This window comes from Pseudonaja textilis, chromosome Z (genome assembly GCF_049901715.1).
Source record: "Pseudonaja textilis isolate UNSWEBS1 chromosome Z, rPseTex1.2, whole genome shotgun sequence".
Lineage (NCBI taxonomy): Eukaryota > Metazoa > Chordata > Lepidosauria > Squamata > Elapidae > Pseudonaja > Pseudonaja textilis.
In genome coordinates, this window is record NC_142008.1 from 109,620,639 (window position 1) to 109,640,467 (window position 19,829).

The 19,829-nt window shown below is 41.5% G+C and overlaps 1 protein-coding gene and 1 long non-coding RNA gene across 2 annotated transcripts in view; both read right to left on the reverse strand.

Annotated features, from left to right (window-relative positions):
* The window catches only part of PNP (purine nucleoside phosphorylase), a 30,176-nt gene extending 22,151 nt beyond the window's left edge, over nucleotides 1-8,025 (reverse strand). The window contains exon 1 of the mRNA XM_026720619.2: nucleotides 7,822-8,025. Within this exon, the coding sequence (XP_026576404.1) occupies nucleotides 7,822-7,844 (23 nt within the window). The 5' untranslated portion in view covers nucleotides 7,845-8,025. The remainder of the gene's footprint in view (nucleotides 1-7,821) is intronic.
* A 543-nt stretch (nucleotides 8,026-8,568) lies between these two features.
* LOC113449527 (uncharacterized) overlaps nucleotides 8,569-19,829 on the reverse strand; it is a 30,058-nt gene continuing 18,797 nt past the window's right edge. Inside the window, exon 4 of the long non-coding RNA XR_015739945.1 lies at nucleotides 8,569-9,548. This is a non-coding gene — a long non-coding RNA (uncharacterized LOC113449527). The remainder of the gene's footprint in view (nucleotides 9,549-19,829) is intronic.

Here is a 19,829-nt window from a genome sequence, read left to right on the forward strand (position 1 = left end):
TTCAGACAGCTGAGGTCATGAGATCACCATATGCAGACTTCCCAGGGATCTTCCAGTGAGTGAAGTAAAGGAGGGGAAAGCCAGATTCGCTTAATGACCCCTTAATTCCCTTAACCCGAAGGGTTTTTTTTTTTTTCCAAAAGGCAACTGGACTTCAGTTTTTTATTCTTGAAGATGTTCTGGTTGTCCTCCAAGATGTTCTTGGATGAGAAGCAAAATGTCCAAGAAAAAATAAAGCTCAGTTGCCTTTTGGAAAAGCACCATTGGGACATGACCTCGATGACTGAGAATTTCCATACACGTTTAATTCATTTAACTGCAGTGACTCACTTAACAATCACAAGAAAAATGATTGAAAAATAAGGCATGACTCATTGAACTTTTGAACGCTTCTTTAGCAACAAAAATTCTGATTTCAATTGTGGGTATTCTTGTACTTCAAGATATCAGCGATTAACAAAAGTACCCCCTGTAATAGCAAAATCAGACACTGACGGCACTGTTGCCTAAACAACCTAAGAATGGACTGGGAGATAGAATTAACCAGTTTATATAAACTTAGAGGTACTTGAGCCATTCACACCTCATAGTATCCCTAGGAAAGATAGGGCCAGCTGGCTAGAATCTCAATAAAAAGCCCTTCCATTAGGGACCGAATCTATGCTGCAAGATTTTGTGGAAGTCCCTCTGGCTAAATATGGCTGGATATTTCTTCCTGGAACATATCAGTATGTCATATGTTTAGGGGAAAGGAGCGGACACTGTATGCTAAGTAGGCATCTAAGTTGCAGTAAGTTGCAGTGGCATCACCCAACCTGCTGAGGTCAACCTATAAGGATGGGAATCCTTTGCTATCAGCCATAACAACAGCAAGATGCCCTCTGAAGGCCACCTACTGAGATGCTGGAGGGCTTCCTTGTGTAGTTGGTGAAGAAAGGGCTAAAAGTAATCCTTGATTTATAACCACAATGGCGCCCAAAATTTCCCTTGCTAAGCAAGACCGTTTCCCCTCATTTTATGACCTTTCTGGACGCAGTTTTTAAGTGAATCTCACTTTCCCATTGGCTTTGCTTGTCAGGGTGTCACAAAAGATGATCTCATAACCCAGAGACACCGTAACTGTCATAAATACATGCCAATGGCCAAACCTTTGAATTTTGATCATGTGACTATGGGGATGCTGCAATGGTCATAACTGTGAAAACAGTCATAAGTCACTTTTTCAATGTTGGTATAATTTCACCTATCACTAACATATAATTGTAAGTTAAGGACTGCCTTTAGATGGGCCAGAAGTCCAATCCAACAGAACACTACTTGTGTTCTTATGTTATCTTCTTCTTGAGTAACCATGCTTAGCAGCATGTATGTTGCCATACTTAACCAGAAACGTGTTACATTCTTAGCAATGTCACAAGTCAGGAAGTCAAATCCTGGCAGTTGATGCAATCTCATTGTAAGGATACGAGAAGATGTTCATTCTCTTGCCAGAAACAATGACACTAACTCATAATTTCTCAGACTTATTTCTGGATTACGTAAACTGGGCACTGTAAGTACATAGGCAATGGGGAAGTGCTGAATCATGAATAAAACTCTTATAAGGACAGCCACTTAAGCTTTCAATGGGTTCCAGATGCTGCAAAAACAAAGAAATACCAGAATACACACAGTAGTCTTGTGATTGCAACTCCCAAATGCCGGGAAATGGGAAAAGGAAATCACGAATCTCTCTTCTGATCTTAAAAGTCAACAGCCAAGATAGATTTAAGAATGGAAAGATGCCTTTTGTTGAGAACTTCCAATCCAGAGAATGGGTCAATGAAAGGATAGGAACTGGAGCTGGCCAAAAGATTTCAACAGCATGGATTAATTTAGGCTTGAGTAAATCAACGGATGGAGCCAGGGTAATCAAGCTTTGCTCCAAATTAAGGTGGAAAAGACTGCTGTTATCACCCCAGCTTGTTTTTTAAAAAAACACCTTAAAATTGATAGCTATCAAATCATACACAGTATAGCCCATACCACGTTTAACTCAATATGGACAATTCCACATTGGGTCTTCTACTCCTTTTAAAGGCAAATATACATGTCCCATGTTGCAAGATCCAATCCAAGACGGTCACTGGTACCAGAGGTCTAGACTTCCAAGCTTTTGGACTCATACTGAAACCCAACCTCAGGGAACTTCTCTCTGCATATTCTGGTAAATAGTAGTTCCCTGAAGATTGGTTCCAGCACAAGTCCAAAAGCCTGGAAGACTAAACCAGGGACCAACCCAGATTGGATCCTTCAACCACTTCCTCATGCTTGGAACAGTTAGGTTAGGAGGACAAGTCCTTGGAATTTCTGAGTTTGATTGCTTTTCTTCCAAACATTTCATTACCCAAAGTAGGTAACATCATCAGTGCTATTCAGTTTGGATAATGAAACACCTGCAAGAAAACAACCACAGCACCAAAGACCCTTCCTGTCAACAAATACTATCTTTTATTGCTACAGTTAAATTAGTCCTTTCGCCCTCTATGGCCCAATATTTCACCCACTGTGGCCAATATTGGGAGCTGGTGAATTGCTCAAGACATTCCCAGTGGATATCATGACTCAACAAAGATTTGGAATCAGGGGTGGGTTTCTATGGGTTTTGTCCACCTCTGTAGAACTGGTTACTCTGAAGAGCAGCAGACACAGAACCGGTTCTATGTCTGCTGCTGTTTTGGTCCACCTGCCCTCCCAGGCTCTTACCTGTCCTTTATTTCCTGCTTTTTCAACCTCAGCTGCTTTGTGCAGCACAGCTGCAGTTGAAAAAGCAGGAAAAAAGGGCTTTTCCAACCGCTGCGCACTTGCACCACTCATGCGACTAGTGCAACGCAGAGCAACAGAATCCGTAGTTGTACTGGTCGGATCCCATCCCTGCTTGGAATCCATCAGCTGAGACCCATCAATCAGTTACTGGGTCATGCCAGTTTACTGGAGTCAAAAGCATTCCTTAACCAATTGGACCCATGCCAACCCAAATTATAAACCTAAGTTCCATGTCCATCTCCTGATCTTCAAATCAGCATTTTTTCCATGTGACCGTTCTGAAGAGAGTCAAAGATTGCACGGGAAAGGACAATGACTAGATAACTGGATATTAGGTAACAGGCATGATTTTGCCCCAGAACTGCCTACATACCCAAGCATTTTTAATGGGAATAAGGCTAACGTTTTACAAAATATTATTCAGCTCTTTTTACCTATTAACAGGGACCAGTTGCAAGAAGGCTATACCTTTGATAAAATTGGTAGACAACCTTCTGTCCACTGTTAACATTTTGAGAAATTTCCCACAAAGAGAAACTTTTGAGAAGTTTCTCACAAAGGGAAGTCACAGGTTTTTCACATTTCTTGTCTATTCTACTACTGCAATTTAAAAAGAATTGCAATGTTCTAGGTTGCATAAAATGTGTTATCAGAATAGATGTTGGCTGTAGTTCCATTAAATGCAACGCCATAATTCTGATTTACTGATAAAGAAACTGTATTCCAAGACAAAGGGACAAGCAAAGATATTATTTTGCTGACAAAGCTATGTATGTCCCTAAAGCTAGCTATTGTTTATAAAAAGGATTTGGCTGGGCACGTAATCTGTTTTACTTGATTGCTTCTATGAGCCTGAGTTTTTAAACAAACTAGAAATAATTTAAGTAATATTTTACCTTGTTTCATTGCTCCTTTAAAAACAAAAATTATAAACCAAGTTATTTTCTAGATTAAGGATCCTGGTCTATTATAGGGCAACAACTGAATTGGAACCATATACATCTCCTCCACCGCCCCTTTTTTTTAAGCAACTGCTTTCACCATTGAGATAAGTCAAAAAGATGTTCTCAAATCATAAAATTTTCCAAACACATGTGCTCACAATTGTATTTATTCATGCCTGGAAACCCTTCATAATCTTTTTGCTGAAAATTTTGGGGGGGGAGGGGGGGAATGAACGTGGTCTTTGGGTTTGACTAGAAAGAGAAAAATGGAGGAAGGCAATTAGGATATCTTAAAAAGGCTAGACAATAAATGTATCTGTAATGGGTATTAAGAAGGTTGGAATGGGTATTAAGAAGGTTGGAAGCCCTTTATACCAGGGGTTCCCAACCTGGGGTGCTCGCACCCTCTGGGGGTGCGAGACGATATTCCAGGGGGTGCGAGAAAAGTCCGGGCAATTTTTATTTTTATTTATTTATTTATTTATTATGCAATGGATTAACTTTGTTTTCATTTTAGAGTTAAGTATTGTTATTTAGTGGCCGTCACATACACAGATGAAAAGACTCACTCCTACCATATATTTAACGCGTTCAGTAGCTCCTAAAGTCTAAATTTCAGGGGCTGCAAGGTTCGAGTGAAATTTCTTTAGGGGTGCAGGGCGAAAAAAAGATTGGGAACCACTGCTTTATACATTTTCTATTTTTCCCCTCTTTACTTTTTTATCAGATATCTATTTTTCTTTCCTTCTCTCCTTCCCTCCCTCCCTCCCTCTCTTCCATTCATATTCTAAATTTGTTTTATATAAAATCTCTTCCTAAAAATTATTTTGAAAAACAAACAAAACCCAACCAAACACATTTGTTTGGTCAGTAACACCCAACCCCTGAGTTCAACAGGCCGGTTATAAAAGAGTCAGTTTTCTGGTTTTGTTTTTAAGAAAACTATTGCATCATCAGATCAATTGCAGCCAAAATAAATAATCCAAAAGACATCAACAAAGAACAAAGTTGCTTATAGAATTCCTTATAGCTCGTCATTACAACATAGCTTTGCTTCTCTTGTATTTAAATATTACTCATTCAGGATGTTCTTCTCCACTGATATGGACTAACCATAAATCTAATATCAAGCCAGGCTAAACAGGGACAGCGAGGCACAAGAGAAACAGGAGTCCAAACTGCCAAACCTTGAACTCTTAATTCCTTGCCAACATTTTTATGTCTCTTTCTTGTTCTTTGACCTATTGGATTTTCTCCCTTGCTACAGATTTCCCAAGGTCAGTGATGAATCTCTGAAGCTATATCAGAATCCATGCCCAAGATCCTGATAAAATAGCCAGCGATAATAAAATATAAACTACTTTGGTTTCATTTTCTTAATTGATGCTTTCCGTTTGCATTTTCTTAAAGGCTAATTGTACAAGCATAAAATACAGGTTGTCCTGGACTTTGGATCACAAATGAGCCCCAAGTTACCATTGCAAGGCAAGGCAGTTGTTAAATTTTGCGCCCTTATTACTAACTTATTACTTTAGCCACATTTGTTAAGTAAACCACTGCAGTTATTAAGAGGATCATGCAGTCGTTAAATGGATTCCCTCACTGACTTGCTAGTCAGAAGCTGGGGTGTGAGGGTTACAAATGGTGATCACATTTTTATTTATTTTGCGTTTCACATGACCCCAGGAAAATACAACTGTCCTAAATACATGTCAGTTGCCAACCACCAAAAATATTTGATCACGTGACCATGGGGATGCTGCAGCCGTCATGTGAATAAAAGTCAGAAGATACTTTTTTTCAATATCACTGTAACTTGGAAAGGTCACTAAACAAACGGTTGCAAGTCAAGAACTACTTGCAAATAAAAATTTTAAAAAGGAAAACATACTACCATACTAAATGTGCCTTTGGATCTAACTGGGATGTAAAAATTTGAGTTTCTCACTTTTCTCTCCCCTTATCTTTCTCTTAATTCTCTTTCATGAGAACCTCACTGTATTTGCTTTCTAAAGTTTCAAACAAATTGGCATTTAACTGGAATCAAACTTCATTTTTAAAAAATCATCTGAGAAACCAGCAGTCACATGACAAGGACTTGTCTTTTGGGACTTTCTGTCCAAACCACAAAAGCAAACTCTAGAAAACTCAGTATTTTCGGGCTCTCTATTCTCAAACAGTGAAGGGGAAAACAAGAATTTCAGTTTTTACAGGGAGAAAGACACAGAAACCACATCATAACAGGGTTGATGAGCAATCTGGGAACTGTAAGTCATAAAAGATATTCTCAGTCTCCTTCTGTATTAAAAATTACACAAGTTTTCTTTTGCCTCAAATTAGTTCAGACCCCAAAGAAAATTTTCAGTTTTCAATATGATGTATCATATTAACACACACTTCAAACGGATATTCAGTTTTTCACTCATCCCTTAGCATCTTCTAATTTGCATATATTAGCAGCAAAGGCAAAAAATCATTTTGATCATTAATTCAAATGCCTTCTTGAAAGCCTAATGGACACAAATGTACATACACAACCTGAGCAGATTGATAACAGCACTAATTTACTTTGCAGGTTGCAAAGAGTAGATTAAATCAGAAAAATCTTTGTACTCCGGTACTACTTTAGGACTTCAACTCCCAGAATTCCTAGCTAGTCCTGGCATACCATGGGGAGGGTTGTAGGTGATGGAAGGCTGGGCACAACCAATTCTGCCTCTCATATATGGGAAAGTTAAGCTACATGCAACCTCACGCTACTTTGCGGACTGTTATGAGTAAAGCAGCAGGAGGGAATTAACTGTTTGTGGGGGATAAAAATACAATGGGATAAAATATATAAATTAAATTTGGTGCATGAAGTGTTTAAATAGGATCTTTTGATCTAAAGAAGCTACATAGATGTTAATGTAATTGATTAATTATAATACTTGCCATGATTTCCATCTCTTGTGCCCAGCTCTTAAACCCGCTAAGGTGAACCCTTTCTCAATTTTCTCCCCCTACCCAAAACTCCAATTCCCATTTGACAACTTCTTTTCCCACATCTGAGGATTGAGCTCAGCAGCAAAGAAGTAAAGAACCACAACAGCCACCACAATAGGGGCTGCCTGAAAAGCGGGGCAGGAGAACACCACCCCCAAACGTAGGCAGGTTAAAATAATCCACTATTAAAATTGGGATCTAATTTCAACTCTGGGGCTCTTGGTTCATGCACTGCTTAACTTTGTTGCATGGAAAAGCTACTACTCCTACTGCTAAAATGATGAAAATGTCACAGAGGATAGCAGACCACAGCCGGGTTTTTTGGGGGGGCGGGGAGGTGGAGGAGAAACTTTAATGCATTGGGATGGGAGACCACCAGGAAAGGTCACAGTTTAGTCTTACACCAAGGTTTCTCAAGCTTGCCCAATTTAAGATGTGTGGACTTCAACTCCCACAATTCTCCAGTGGCTGGTAGGGAATTCTGGGACTTGAAAACTGCACCATTTTAAAGTTGCTCAAGTATGAAAAACCTGGTGGAGACCGAATTCAAAGAACATCAAGGTCACCAAAACAATTAACAAATCTGTCCTTATGGAGATCAAGAGACTTGAGGTCAGCTAAAGGGCGATATTCCATATAGAAGCCACCGCAATGGTAAATAATAACAGTTATAATCTACCCAACAGCTCAGACTCTTCCAAGGATTATTATCTCCAGATTATTTACACTGTAAATTTGTAAACCTTACATCAAAAAGGAGATAAAAATGTAGGGAATGGCTCCCTTTAAAAAGAAGGAAAAGATGCTGAAAAACGTCCGCTGAGGTTTCCACTCACCCCACCTCCCCTAAAAGCCGGGACTCCTTAAAATCGCTTTCAGCACCCCGAGGCCATCCAGACGTGTCTCATGACTACTCCGATTTGCGGTCGGGGATAATGGGAGTTGTAATCCAGACACACACAAACACCACAAGGCAACCATCGAATCAGAGGCAGAGGGACCCTAATTGTTTCGCCGAGGACCTTCCCGGCTCCCGCAATCCTTTTCCCCGGAGCAAACCGGTTCAGGGTAAGGTTCCCACGCTGACCTTTCTTCCCGCTGGTTGGCCATGATGCGAGTCGGTGACTTCTTTTTTTTTTTTTTCACCTGCGGGCTTCCAAAGGTTCCTCCAGGGAATCGCGTCGCCTCTCTGCGAGAGAACGGAGGCTCGACCGGCCTTCTAAACAGAAAGAACGTGTCGTCATAACCACGGCGGCCAATCGGGGGACTTCCTGTGCCGGCAACAAAGGTTGCCCCGGGCGATTCCGGCGTTCTCGTCACAGCAAAGGGGTTCGCCCCGCCCACTTCATTCATACTCCTCCGGAGGCGCTTCTGCTCCGCCCCCGCCCCCCCAGGCTGGAGGCGCGCGGGAGTTGGGAGCGTGGAAGGAGGCGCCGGTGTGTAAAGCGAGGATTTTCACTTACGCGTCTCCCTGACACGTGGGCCGGGGAGGATGCGAACGCACGTGGAGGCTGCGTCTGCGTCTTCCCAAGCCCTCGCTCACTTCCAGCAATCCACGCCGGGAAATCTGAATCACAGACACTCTACATAATACGTCCGCGGAACATTTGCCAGAGAGAGGAGGAATTCCCCGTTTGCCTCACAACGTCCCCCTCGCCTAATTTTCCTGTTAAAACCTTCCTGTTTTGTTTTTTTTAAGTCGATTTTATTTTTACAGTGTCTGGCTGTGTTTATGGGGGAGGAAATTGTGAAAGTTTTGGGGAAAGGCGAAGTTCTTTTTCTATTTTTCTCCACTACCCCATTGGCTCCAATACTCGGAGAATAAGATGAGAGATGAAAACAAAGCGGCAACCTTTATTGTCCCTTTTTTTCAGTGAACACATTGGCACACGTTAAAAATCGGCACACATTAAAAAATGAAATTTCGTTACCTGCTCTCAAAAGAATATGTTTTTGTGTGTTTGTATGTGTATACACACTAACTCCATATCTTAAAACTGGTCAGGCTTAGTTTTGGGGGAGGAAAATAAGGGGGGGAAATGCTGCCTCTGCCTACCAACATCCATCCGTATTCATCTGGCTAGCTTCCCGTCACTGTGTGTGAGTTGAGGGCTGTTTGGAAACTGAAGAGTATTTGCTGTGTGAGCAAACAGACAGCAAGGAGCCTGGGCATGGCTTAGCTCAACTGTTCTGTACTAAAGCTGGTTGCTGCTGTGAAAATAGAACTGAAACTCCTCTGTGCTTTGCATTTGGAACAGATTAGTTTTCAGGTGGGGTGGGGGAGTACAACTTCCTAGTATCAGAGCACATTAATAATAATAATATAGAAAATACTAATGTTCTGGTGGTCATTTCGAAAAATTCTCTCTGAGAACCTAGAAGCCAAGAGGAACATATGTATCAAATTTCAAACTTGTAGGCTTTATAGTTCAGATTTTGTGATGATGCATGAGTGGTGTTTCACTTTTATATATATAGCTACACACACACACACACACACACACACATTCGTATATATAATATATATGCACATACATATACAAGTAGTCCTCAACTTAAGGGCCACAATTGAACCCAAAATTTCTGTTGCTAAGCAAGACATTTGTTAGGTGAATTTTGCCCCATTTCACAGCCTCTCTTGTCACAGTTAATGTGAATCATTGCAGCTGATGTTAGTAACTGGGATGTCAAGTGAATCTGGCTTTTCCTTTGACTTTGTCAGATGGTGATCCCATGATCCTGGAACACTGGAGCTGTCATAAATAGGAGTTGGTTGCCAAGTATCTGAAAGTTGATCATGTGATTATAAGGATGCTGTAAGGATCAAAAGTGTGAAAAACGGTCATGTCACTTTTTTCAGTATCATCATAACTTTGATCACTAAAATAAGTCATGGACTACCTGTACTATCTATCTATCTATAATTTTTTTATTTTATTTATTTATTTTGTCAAAAGCTAACAATACAATAGAAGAATAAACAAGTTTAAATACAAGAAATAGGAACTAATAATTGGAGATAATAGGACAGGGACAGTAGGAACGATTGTGTACTTATGCACGCCCCTTACAGACCTCTTATGAATGGGGTGAGGTCAATAGAGGTTAGTTTGAGGGTAAAAGAGTGAGGGTTTGAGCAGGTGACAACAGAATCAGGTAGCGAGTTCCAGACATTGACCACTCATGCTGAAATCGTACTTCCTGCAACCGAATTTGGAGTGGTTTACATTTCTGTTTACATTTGGTTTACATTTACATATCTGTTGTGCGCTCTTATGTTGTTGTTAAAGCTGAAATATTCATTAACTGGTAAGACGTTGTAACATATTTTATGTACTATGCTTAAGTCCAATCTTAGCCGGAGTAGTTCAAGGTTGTCTAAGCCAAGAATCTCAAGTCTGCTGGTGTAGGGTATTCTGTTGCAAACAGATGAATGTAGTACTCTTGTAAAATACTTCTGGACTCGCTCAGTTGTATTTATGTCTGATATACAGTGCGGATTCCAGACTGCAGAGCTGTATTCAAGTATTGGGCTAGCAAAGGTTTTAAATGCCCTAGTTTGTAAATCAGTATTATCAGAGGAGAAGCTTTGTAAAATTAAATTTACAACTCTTAAAGCACTTGGCAATACGTGTGTGTGTGTATCTATCTATCTATCTATACAGTATTTGTATATAGCATATGTACACATACATATACAGAGAGAGAGAGAGAAAGAAAGGGGTGTGGGGGGGTGTTTTAATCAAACATGCTGTTACTCATCCTGGGCCAAAGAGGCTGTAGGTGCAAGATAACATCTGATGTGCAATGCCATTTCCCTCTAGATGTGCCATATCTTTTTGAGAAGGTTTTGCCCAATACAGAATGTGACTACAGGTGGTTCTCAATTTATGACCACAGTTGAGACCAAAATTTCTGTTGCTAAGCAGGACAGCAGTTGAGTTTTGCCCCCATTTTACATTTGTGTCACATTTGTTAAGTGAATCATGCAGTCAACAAGCAACATATGGCTTCCCCATTGACTGTGCTCATTGAAAGCCAGCTGGGAAGTTATGAATAGTGTTACATGGCCCTGAGACATTGCAGTGGTCATACATACATACAGGTAGTCCTTGACTTACAACAGTTCATTTAGTGACCATTTGAAATTATAATGGCACTGAGAAAAGTGATTTATGACCCCTTTTTTCACTCTTTATGACTGTTGCAGCATGGCCATGGGCATGTGATTTACATTTGGATGCTTGACAACTGTTTCATCATATTTATGACGGTTGCAGTGTCCCAGGGTCATGTGATTCCCTTTTGTGACCTTCTGAGTAGCAGATGGGGAAGCCAGATTCACTTTACAATTATTAACTTAACAATTGCAGTGATTCATTTAAAAACTGGCAAGAAAATGGGGCAGAACTCAGCAGCAAAACTTTTGGGGCAGAATTACAGTATTAAGCTGTGGATCTTCTGTACTCATTTCCTGCAGCACTTTGCTGAATGCAAATTGGTGCAACTCACAGGTATAACTTTAAATCTGAGCTTGTCGATCAGAAAGGTAGGCAGTTCGGCAGTTCGAATCCCTAGCGCCGTGTAATGGAGTGAGTTCCCGTTACTTGTCTCAGCTTCTGCCAATCTAGCAGTTCGAAAGCATGTAAAAATGCAAGTAGAAAAATAGGGACCAGTTTGGTGGGAAGGTAACAGCGTTCTGTGCGCCTTCAGCGTTTAGTCATGCCGGCCACATGACCACGGAGACACCGCCTCCTAGAGCGGAAACGACTAGCATGTATGTGCAAGGGGAACCTTTACCTTTAGGGAAAAAGGAATTGTAACATGAATTGGAGAGGTAGTTTCTTCAGCTCATTGATGCATAATAAAGCTGGATCACTTCCCTATAGCCTTGGTAAGTGGATGGTTGCACATTGGGAAATAGGGAATGTAATATTACCTGGGAATGACCTTGGAGACAGAAGGAAGAGCTGCAGATTAGATAGTAGTCAGATAAGAGGCAGATAAGATAAAATGGGCCCAGGGAAGGAATGGGGAGATGGCAAACATCCAGAAGTGATTTCCCTAGTTTCTAGGAATGTGTAGGTGGAGGGAAGAAGCCAGTTTCACTTAACAACTGTGTTACTAATTTAACAACTGCAGTGATTCACTTTACAAATGTGGCAAGAAAAGTTGTAAAATGGAACAAAACTCACTTAACAAATTTCTCATTGAGCAACATTAATTCTGGCTCGATTGTGGTCATAAGTCAAGGACTACCTGTACTTGTTTGCCAAATGCCCAGATTGTAATCATTTAACCAGGGGGATGTTGCGACATTGCAAGTGTGAAAAACAGTTGTAAGTCACTTTTTTCAGTGCCTTTGTAATGCTAAGTAGAAACGCACGATTAGCGAACTGGTTGTTACACCAGCAACATCTCACCCTTGCTTAACCACAATGATTGCTTGATTGCTTAGGACAAAAAAAAAGTTTGTAAAATCAGACACAATCACACGATGACTCACTTAGCAACCACTTAGTGAACTGAGCTGGTCCCTATTGTGATTGTAAGGTGAGGACTACTTGTATGTTGATTTGATTTATTACATTTGCTCTCTTCGTCCAATAGTTCTTTTTTCTTTTTAAAGCAGTTATATGTGCTGCTTTGCAAAGAGATTTTTTCAGAGATTATGGCCCACATTCTCCAAGATGTGGTGATTTAAAAGGCGAGCAGTTAGAGTTGATTTATGCTGACCATATATAAGCAATTCTGGGCCTGACTTTTCCCACACTGTCTTTGATCCCATCCTTCTTCCTTAGAGTAGGAAGTGAGTTGAGTCAGATGAAGAAAAGTTTAAATTATACGAAGTGACAGTGTTTACATATCACAAGATTAGAAGAACGGCTGTGGGATTTGGGTTTGGCTAGTCTAAAGAAAAGAAGAATGAGGGGTGATGGGATAGCACTATCCCAGTATTTGAGGAGTTCTCTAAAGCACCAGAGGGCAGGATAAGAAACAATGGTTGGAAACTAATCAAAGAGAGAAGCAACCTGGAATTAAGGAGAAACTTCATAATAGTGAGAACAATTAAGTAGTGGAACAGCTTGTCTTCATAGGTTGTGGGTACTTACTTCATCACTGGAGGTTTTTAAGAAGAGACTGGACAGCCACATCTGAAATATTATAAGTTCTCCTGCTTGAGCAGGGGGATGGATTAGACGACCTTCAAGGTCCCTTCCAGCTCATTCATTCATTAAGCCCTGCTTTGTTTAAATGATGTTTATTTACCAAAATACAACAGGTACAATGACCAGCCTTAGAACGGATAATGAAGATGTTGAAATGGTGAAGAGCATCTGCCTTTTAGGATCAACCATCAACAGTAAATGAACAAAGCAGTCAAGAAACACGCTGCAGACTCATACTTGATAAAGCCTCCATGAAGCCCTTGAAAGATGGTATTCATATACCGGCAGTCCTCAACTTACAACTATTCATTTAGTCGCCATTGGAAATTACAATGGCACTGAAAAAAGTGACTTATCACCATTTGTCACAGTTATGAACAAAATGTTAAAAAGCTATGAAATTTATGCAGTTATTTACCAAGCACATCTAAATTATATTAAAGTAATGAAAATATATTTACAATCCCCAAGGCAGGTCACAACTTTTGAGTACTCCTAATGTTTGGAAGTTGAAAAATTTGACACAGTATCCCCATGATCACATGATCAAATTTCAGCTGCTTGGCACCTGATTCATATTTGTGACAATTGCAGTGTCCTGGATTCATGTCAGAGGTGGTATTCAGCAGATTCTGACCAGTTCTGGAGAACTGGTAGCGGGAAATTTGAGTAATTCGGAGAACCGGTCAATGCCACCTCTGACTGGTCCCGCCTCCATCTATTCTCCGCCTCCCGAGGCCCCAGCTGATTGGCTGGGTCTTCTTTTGTTGCCCTGCACAGGAGAACAGAACTGGAAAGCAGGTTAGTGGAGTGGGGAGGGAATGGGGATTTTGCAGTATCCTTCCCCTGCCACGCCCACCAAGCCACACTCCGCCCACCAAGCCACGCCCACAGAAGTGGTAGTAAAAAAAAATTGAGTCCCACCACTGGTTCATGTGATCACTTTTTCATTTAACAACCCTGTTATTAACTTAACAACTACACTGATTCACTTAACACCTGTGGTAAGTAGGGTCGTAAAATGGGACAAAATTCACTTAATAACTGTCTCACTTAAATTTGTCAGAAAGTTGCAAAAGGGGGTCAAATGACCCCAGAATATTGCAACTGTGATAAATACATGCCAGTTGCCAAGCACCCCAATTTTGATACCAGAGGTGGTATTCATCAGATTCTGACCAGTTCTGGAGAACGGGTAGCGGAAATGTTGAGTAGTTCAGAGAACCAGCAAATGCCACCTCTGACTGGAGATTTTACAGTATCCTTCCCCTGCCACGCCAACAGAACTGGTAGTAAAAAAAAAATGAATCCCACCACTGCCCCACACAAGCCAGTTTTGGATGCAGGTAAATGCAAGCGCGTGTGGAGGCTATCAAGGAGGGTGAAAAACGGGCCTCTCAGAAGTTCAGGAAGGTCGGAAATGGGTCTCTTTCCAGCTTCCAGAGCCCAGGAAAACCATTTTCATCCTCCTGGAGGCTCGAGGAAAGCCTCTGGAGCCCAGGGAGGGCAAAAAATTCCTCCCCTCGTGCCATGGTGCAGGCCGACTAGGCCATGCTCACCATGGCCACGCCTACCCAGCAACCAGGCAGGGAACCTTTTGCTAACATTTTTGAAGCCCACCCCTTCTTAAGATCCCAACACACTGGAAGTTGCCCCAAAACAAGGATTAGTTGCAACCCAGACTCAACAACCAAAGGAAAAGCCAAACCGATGTAAGACGGTTGTAGATGTTGTAAGTCTTTGTTTATCTCCTGTAGCTACCTGCCTGCAATTAAAGATGACCTGAAGGCTTCATCTTAACTGGTTGAATCACTGGTGCCTATCACACACATCCGGGAGAGTATCCAAGGCTACCAGACACATCAGAGTTGAATCAGTGGATAATGGGAGCTTGTGGTTTTATCATCTGCTTAGCAGTCAGTCTTACAGTAGCAGGATACTGGGAGAGGATGATAGATCTCACACCCTGGACATAATAGCTGGTATCTCCTGCTCAGAAAGAGATTGGCTATCGGCTGTGTGCCTGACAGTCACCAATGTCTTGTTGAAGTATACTGACTCATTCCAGCTGACTCATTCCAGCCTTCCAAGGATCCCACCCACCATGATCCTGTATGATATCTCAAGATACATCATGAGTTGGAGGACTGGTATTCTCACATGGGTCAACGAAAGGAACATCCAAGACAACCCTGCTGTCTGTCACACCAAACTCTCTAATGTGTCTGGACAAGTCAAGGAGGAACCATCTCTTGAAAATTGTAGATGAGACAGGGCACTAGAATTCAAGGAAGGGTGGTATCAGTCCTCCAAGGTAGGCCAGGTTAGAAAAGAGATACTGAAAGGACTACTGGAACTCTATGGTTCTGGAACAGTGTTTCTCAACCTCAATGATTTTAGAATGTGGGTTTCAGCTCCCAGAATTCCCCCGTCAGCACACTGGGCACACACAAACTTCTATAGCAACATTAGGTAAAGATAAAGGTTCCCCTCGCACATACGTGCTAGTCGTTTCCAGCTCTTGAAATGGTGCTCATCTCCGTTACAAAGCCAAAGAGCCAGCACTGTCTGAAGACGTCTCCGTGGTCATGTAGCCAGTATGATTAAATGCCAAAGGCACACGGAACGCTGTTACCTTCCTACCAAAGTGGTTCCTATTTCTCTACTTACAGTTTTTACATGCTTTCGAACTGCTAGGTTGGCAGAAGCTGGAGCAAGTAATGGGAGCTCACTCCGTTACGCAGTGCTAGAGATTCAAACCGCCGAACTGCCGACCTTTCTGATCGACAAGCTCAATGTCTTAGCCACTGAGCCACCGCATCCCTATAGCAAGATTATAACAGAGCTACATTGGGCTGCAAGTTTTTTTTCAGGCTTATTATCATTTATTGTCATTATTGTTAGAGTTTGTCAGCCAGATGTTTAAACTGGATTTGCCAATGTTGTTGTTGTTGTTGTTGTTGTTGTTGTTATCAAGAGAATGTATAATGGAATAAAGCTGGCTTGCAAGTCATTTGAGACAGGGGACAGAACTAAGTGATGTTGTTAAGCAAGACCATGCTGGATTTACAACCTCACTCCCACTGTGGTTATGTGAATCATCTGCAGTCAATAAGTGAGACATCATGTGACTGCAGCTTGTGATTTTACTAATGGCTTTTCAATGGACTTTGCTTGAGATAATCATTGATGCCCACATCTTGGGCAAATATGGCCTTTAGTCACTTTTTTCTTATATGACTTCCATTGTTTTATCAACATATGAAATATGAAGAAAAATAAAAATAGCAAATTAAGGAAAGGAAAAAAAGAGGGAAAGAAAATATGAGGTACAAGGGAAGAAAAAAAGGCATTGACTTCAACTCATTTTGACACAAGACAACATTACAAGCTCAACTTTTTACTTTTACACTTTAGTATATAACTAGCCATTTCTAGCCATAACTAGCCACAACAAATCTATCTAATCGGCATAACCAGTTTCATTTTTTTTATCACAAGCACAAAATACAGAAGTGACATCCAAATAAAAAAACATAAATATATACTCCTCTTTGAATAGAACAATCCATTTAATCATTTCTGCTTTACCTTCCTTGCTGTTGAAATAATGTCTTTCTATGTACACCAGTGGTGGGATTCAAAATTTTTTACTACCGGTTCTGTGGGTGTAGCTTGGTGGTTATGGCTTGGTGGACGCGGCAAAGGAAGCATACTTCAAAATCTCCATTCCCATCCCACTCCTGGGGAAAGGTTACTGTAAAATCCCATTCCCTCCCCACCCCACTAACCTGCTTTCCAGCTCCATTCTCCTTTCCAGGGCAACCAAAGAACACCCAGCCAATCAGCTGGGACTTGGGAGGCAGATAATAGATGGGGGTGGGGCCAGTCAGAGATGGTATTTGCTGGTTCTCCGAACTACTCAAAATTTCCACTACTGGTTCTCCAGAACTGGTCAGAACCTGAATACCATCTCTGATGTACAGGTAATAACCTTTATAAACTATCACCATTTACATTAAGAAAATTCACTCTATCAGGTTTTTTAACCAAAGGAAAAAATACTATTTTTAATCCACTTTAAAACACTAATCTTTCTTTAAAAACATTTCTAAAATCAAAACATTCTAATACATCTTTTTTAAAAAAACTTCATCTTGACCTAGTCACTTTTTTCAGTGCTGTTGTAATGTTGGACACTAAACACACATTGTCCTAAGTGGAGGACTAGAAAGGTGAGGCTAGTTAGAAGATGGGGCAGTGCAGGATGCAGCAGGTGGGGGAACTTCACCAGGAAAAAACGTACCGTACGTTTGCAATTCAATCAAGTTTGATGACCCCCTTATCAGCTGGATAGCAGTCAGCATGACTGTAACTTTGGGCGCTTTATTCAGTTTGATATCGTATCTGCTTTATTTTATTACAGTGAGGAAACCTAAGTCAATAAAAGACAGGTAATCAGGGATCAGAGGCGGGGAAGGAAAAGAACGGTTTGGGTTGTACACAGAGGCCCACGTGCACACTTGCCTCTCCAAAGAGCAAACAATTTCACGTTGCTTGATTGCGTCCAACGTGTCCCTGGAAGGGCAACGGGAGGGCGTTTCATGCTAACTGGGCTGCCAAGCCAATAATCATGTGCCATGGTGGCAAGAGCTCTCTGACATTTGGGTTCAAAGGGAATATTGCTCCCTGAATTGACTCTGGACTGCTTACACAAGTGTTGTTGCAGACACATGTTGCAAAGAAACGGCCCGATCAAGCCCCTTATCTTACTCCGTTTGTACATTTGCAAAAGATTTGACATTTCTACTCATGCAAGTCCAGAGGGATCATGTGAGGTACTAATACCATTCTATAAAGCTTTAGCAAGGCCGCACCTAGAGTACTGCATCCAGTTTTGGTCACCACACTACAAAAAAGACGTTGAGACTCTAGAAAGAGTGCAAAGAAGAGCAACCAAGATGATTAGGGAACTGGAGTTCCCTAATCAGGCATAAGGCATATGAAGAACAGTTACAGGAACTGGGCTTGGCTAGTCTAGTGAAGAAAAGGACCATGGGAGACATGATAGCAGTGTTCCAATATTTGAGGGGCTGCCACAGAGAGGAAGAGGTCAAGCTGTTTTCCAAAGCAACCGAAGGCCAGACAAGGAATAATGGATGGAAACTGAACAAGGAGAGATTTAACCTGGAAATAAGGAGAAAGTTTTTGACAGTGAGAACAATCAACCCATGGAACAGAAGTTCCCTTCAGAAGTTGTGGGAGCTCCATCACTGGAGGCTTTCAGGAAGAGATTGGACTGCCATTTGTCAGAAATGGTGTAGGGTCTACTGCTTGGGCAGGGTGGGGGAGTTGGACTAGATGACCTACAAGGTCTCTTCCAACTGTTAATCTGTAAGAGGGGTGATGGAGTTCATCCTCTTTCTTTTTAACAAAACTGTGAAGGGACCCCAAATCAGGAGTCTGACAGCATTTTCTCCAAATTTTCTTAAAAGGCATAAGCTTTGGTCAGTAATGGTTTATGAATGAAGGCAAGTAAACATGTCCCAGGAGAATGTTGCAGGATCCAATCTGAGTCAGTCACCGAGACCAGAGGTTTACTCAAAGTTGGTAAAATCAGAGGTTTACCCTTTTTCTGGAGGCAACCAGGGGTGGGATTCAAATTTTTTAACAACCAGTTCTGTGGGCGTGGCTTAGTTGGTGGGCGTGGTTTGGTGGTGGTTTTTGGCTGGGCATGGCCAAGTCAGTATCACTCACATCGAGGCACGCATCTCCTCCCCTGGCCTCTCATAACTGTGGGGATGCTGCAACAGTCGTAAATGTGAAAAACGGTTATAAGTCACTTTTTTCTGTGCCATTGTAACTTTGAATGGTCACTCCACACAAGCGAAGTACCAGCAAAGGAGGGGAAAAAAACTCCAGAGTCATTCCTGTAGTGTATTCATGTACAAACTTCTAATACCACATTTCTATTGGTTAGTCCACATAGCTTAACGATTGGTTAATAACGACAGTTTCAGATTGGCCGCCTAAGCGGCAGGAAGTTTAAATAAATGCCATTGGTTGCGAGCCACAAGCAGCTGCTATAAAAAGGGCTGCTGCGGCTCAACTTTAGCTGAAGTTACTGGTTGGTAATAAAGAGCTGAATTCAACTCTGGTCTTCAAGTCTGCTTTGTCCTGGCAATAGAACAATTCCTGAGACAAGAAGTCTAGTCCTGCCAAGAATGGAATAAGGGTTAATGGAGAGGCAGTTTCTGTAAGCAACACCAGAATGTTTCCTTCCTGCCTTCCTTACAGGATTAGGCCAGTAATTTCTTCTAACAACCGGTTCTCTGAACTGCTTAGAATGTTAACAACCGGTTCTAGCGAATAGGGGAGAACTGGTAGAATCCCACCCCTGGAGGCAACTGGACTTTTGTTGGTTGTTTTTTTTTAAGGCATTTCACTTCTCATCCAAGAAACTTCTTCAGCTCTGACAGGTTAGTGAGAATGGAAGGAGACTACAGGAACCAGGAGCACTACACAGGTGACCCTGAGGACACAGATAAACCTCCCAGTGCTTCAACGACTCTCTGAAAGGATGCCTGCAAGGAATATAAATCCTTCCGTTCCCCACTGTTCTGTCAGAGCTGAAGAAGCTTCTTGGATAGGAAGCAAAATGACTGCAAATAAAAAACAACAAAGTCCAGCAGCCTCCAGAAAAAAATAGCACCTTTGGGACAACCATGAACTGGATGACTGAGAATCTCTGCAGACTAGAGGTTTAATTCTTCCAAGCCCCTCCATGGTCTCTCATTTTGGAGAGAGAGAAGTTCCCTGAGGATAGGCTCCATCATGAACCCAAAAGCTTGCAAGAATAAACCTTGGACACTGGTGATTGACTCAGATTGGATCCTGGGATAGTGGTTCAGTTCATCAGATGCAC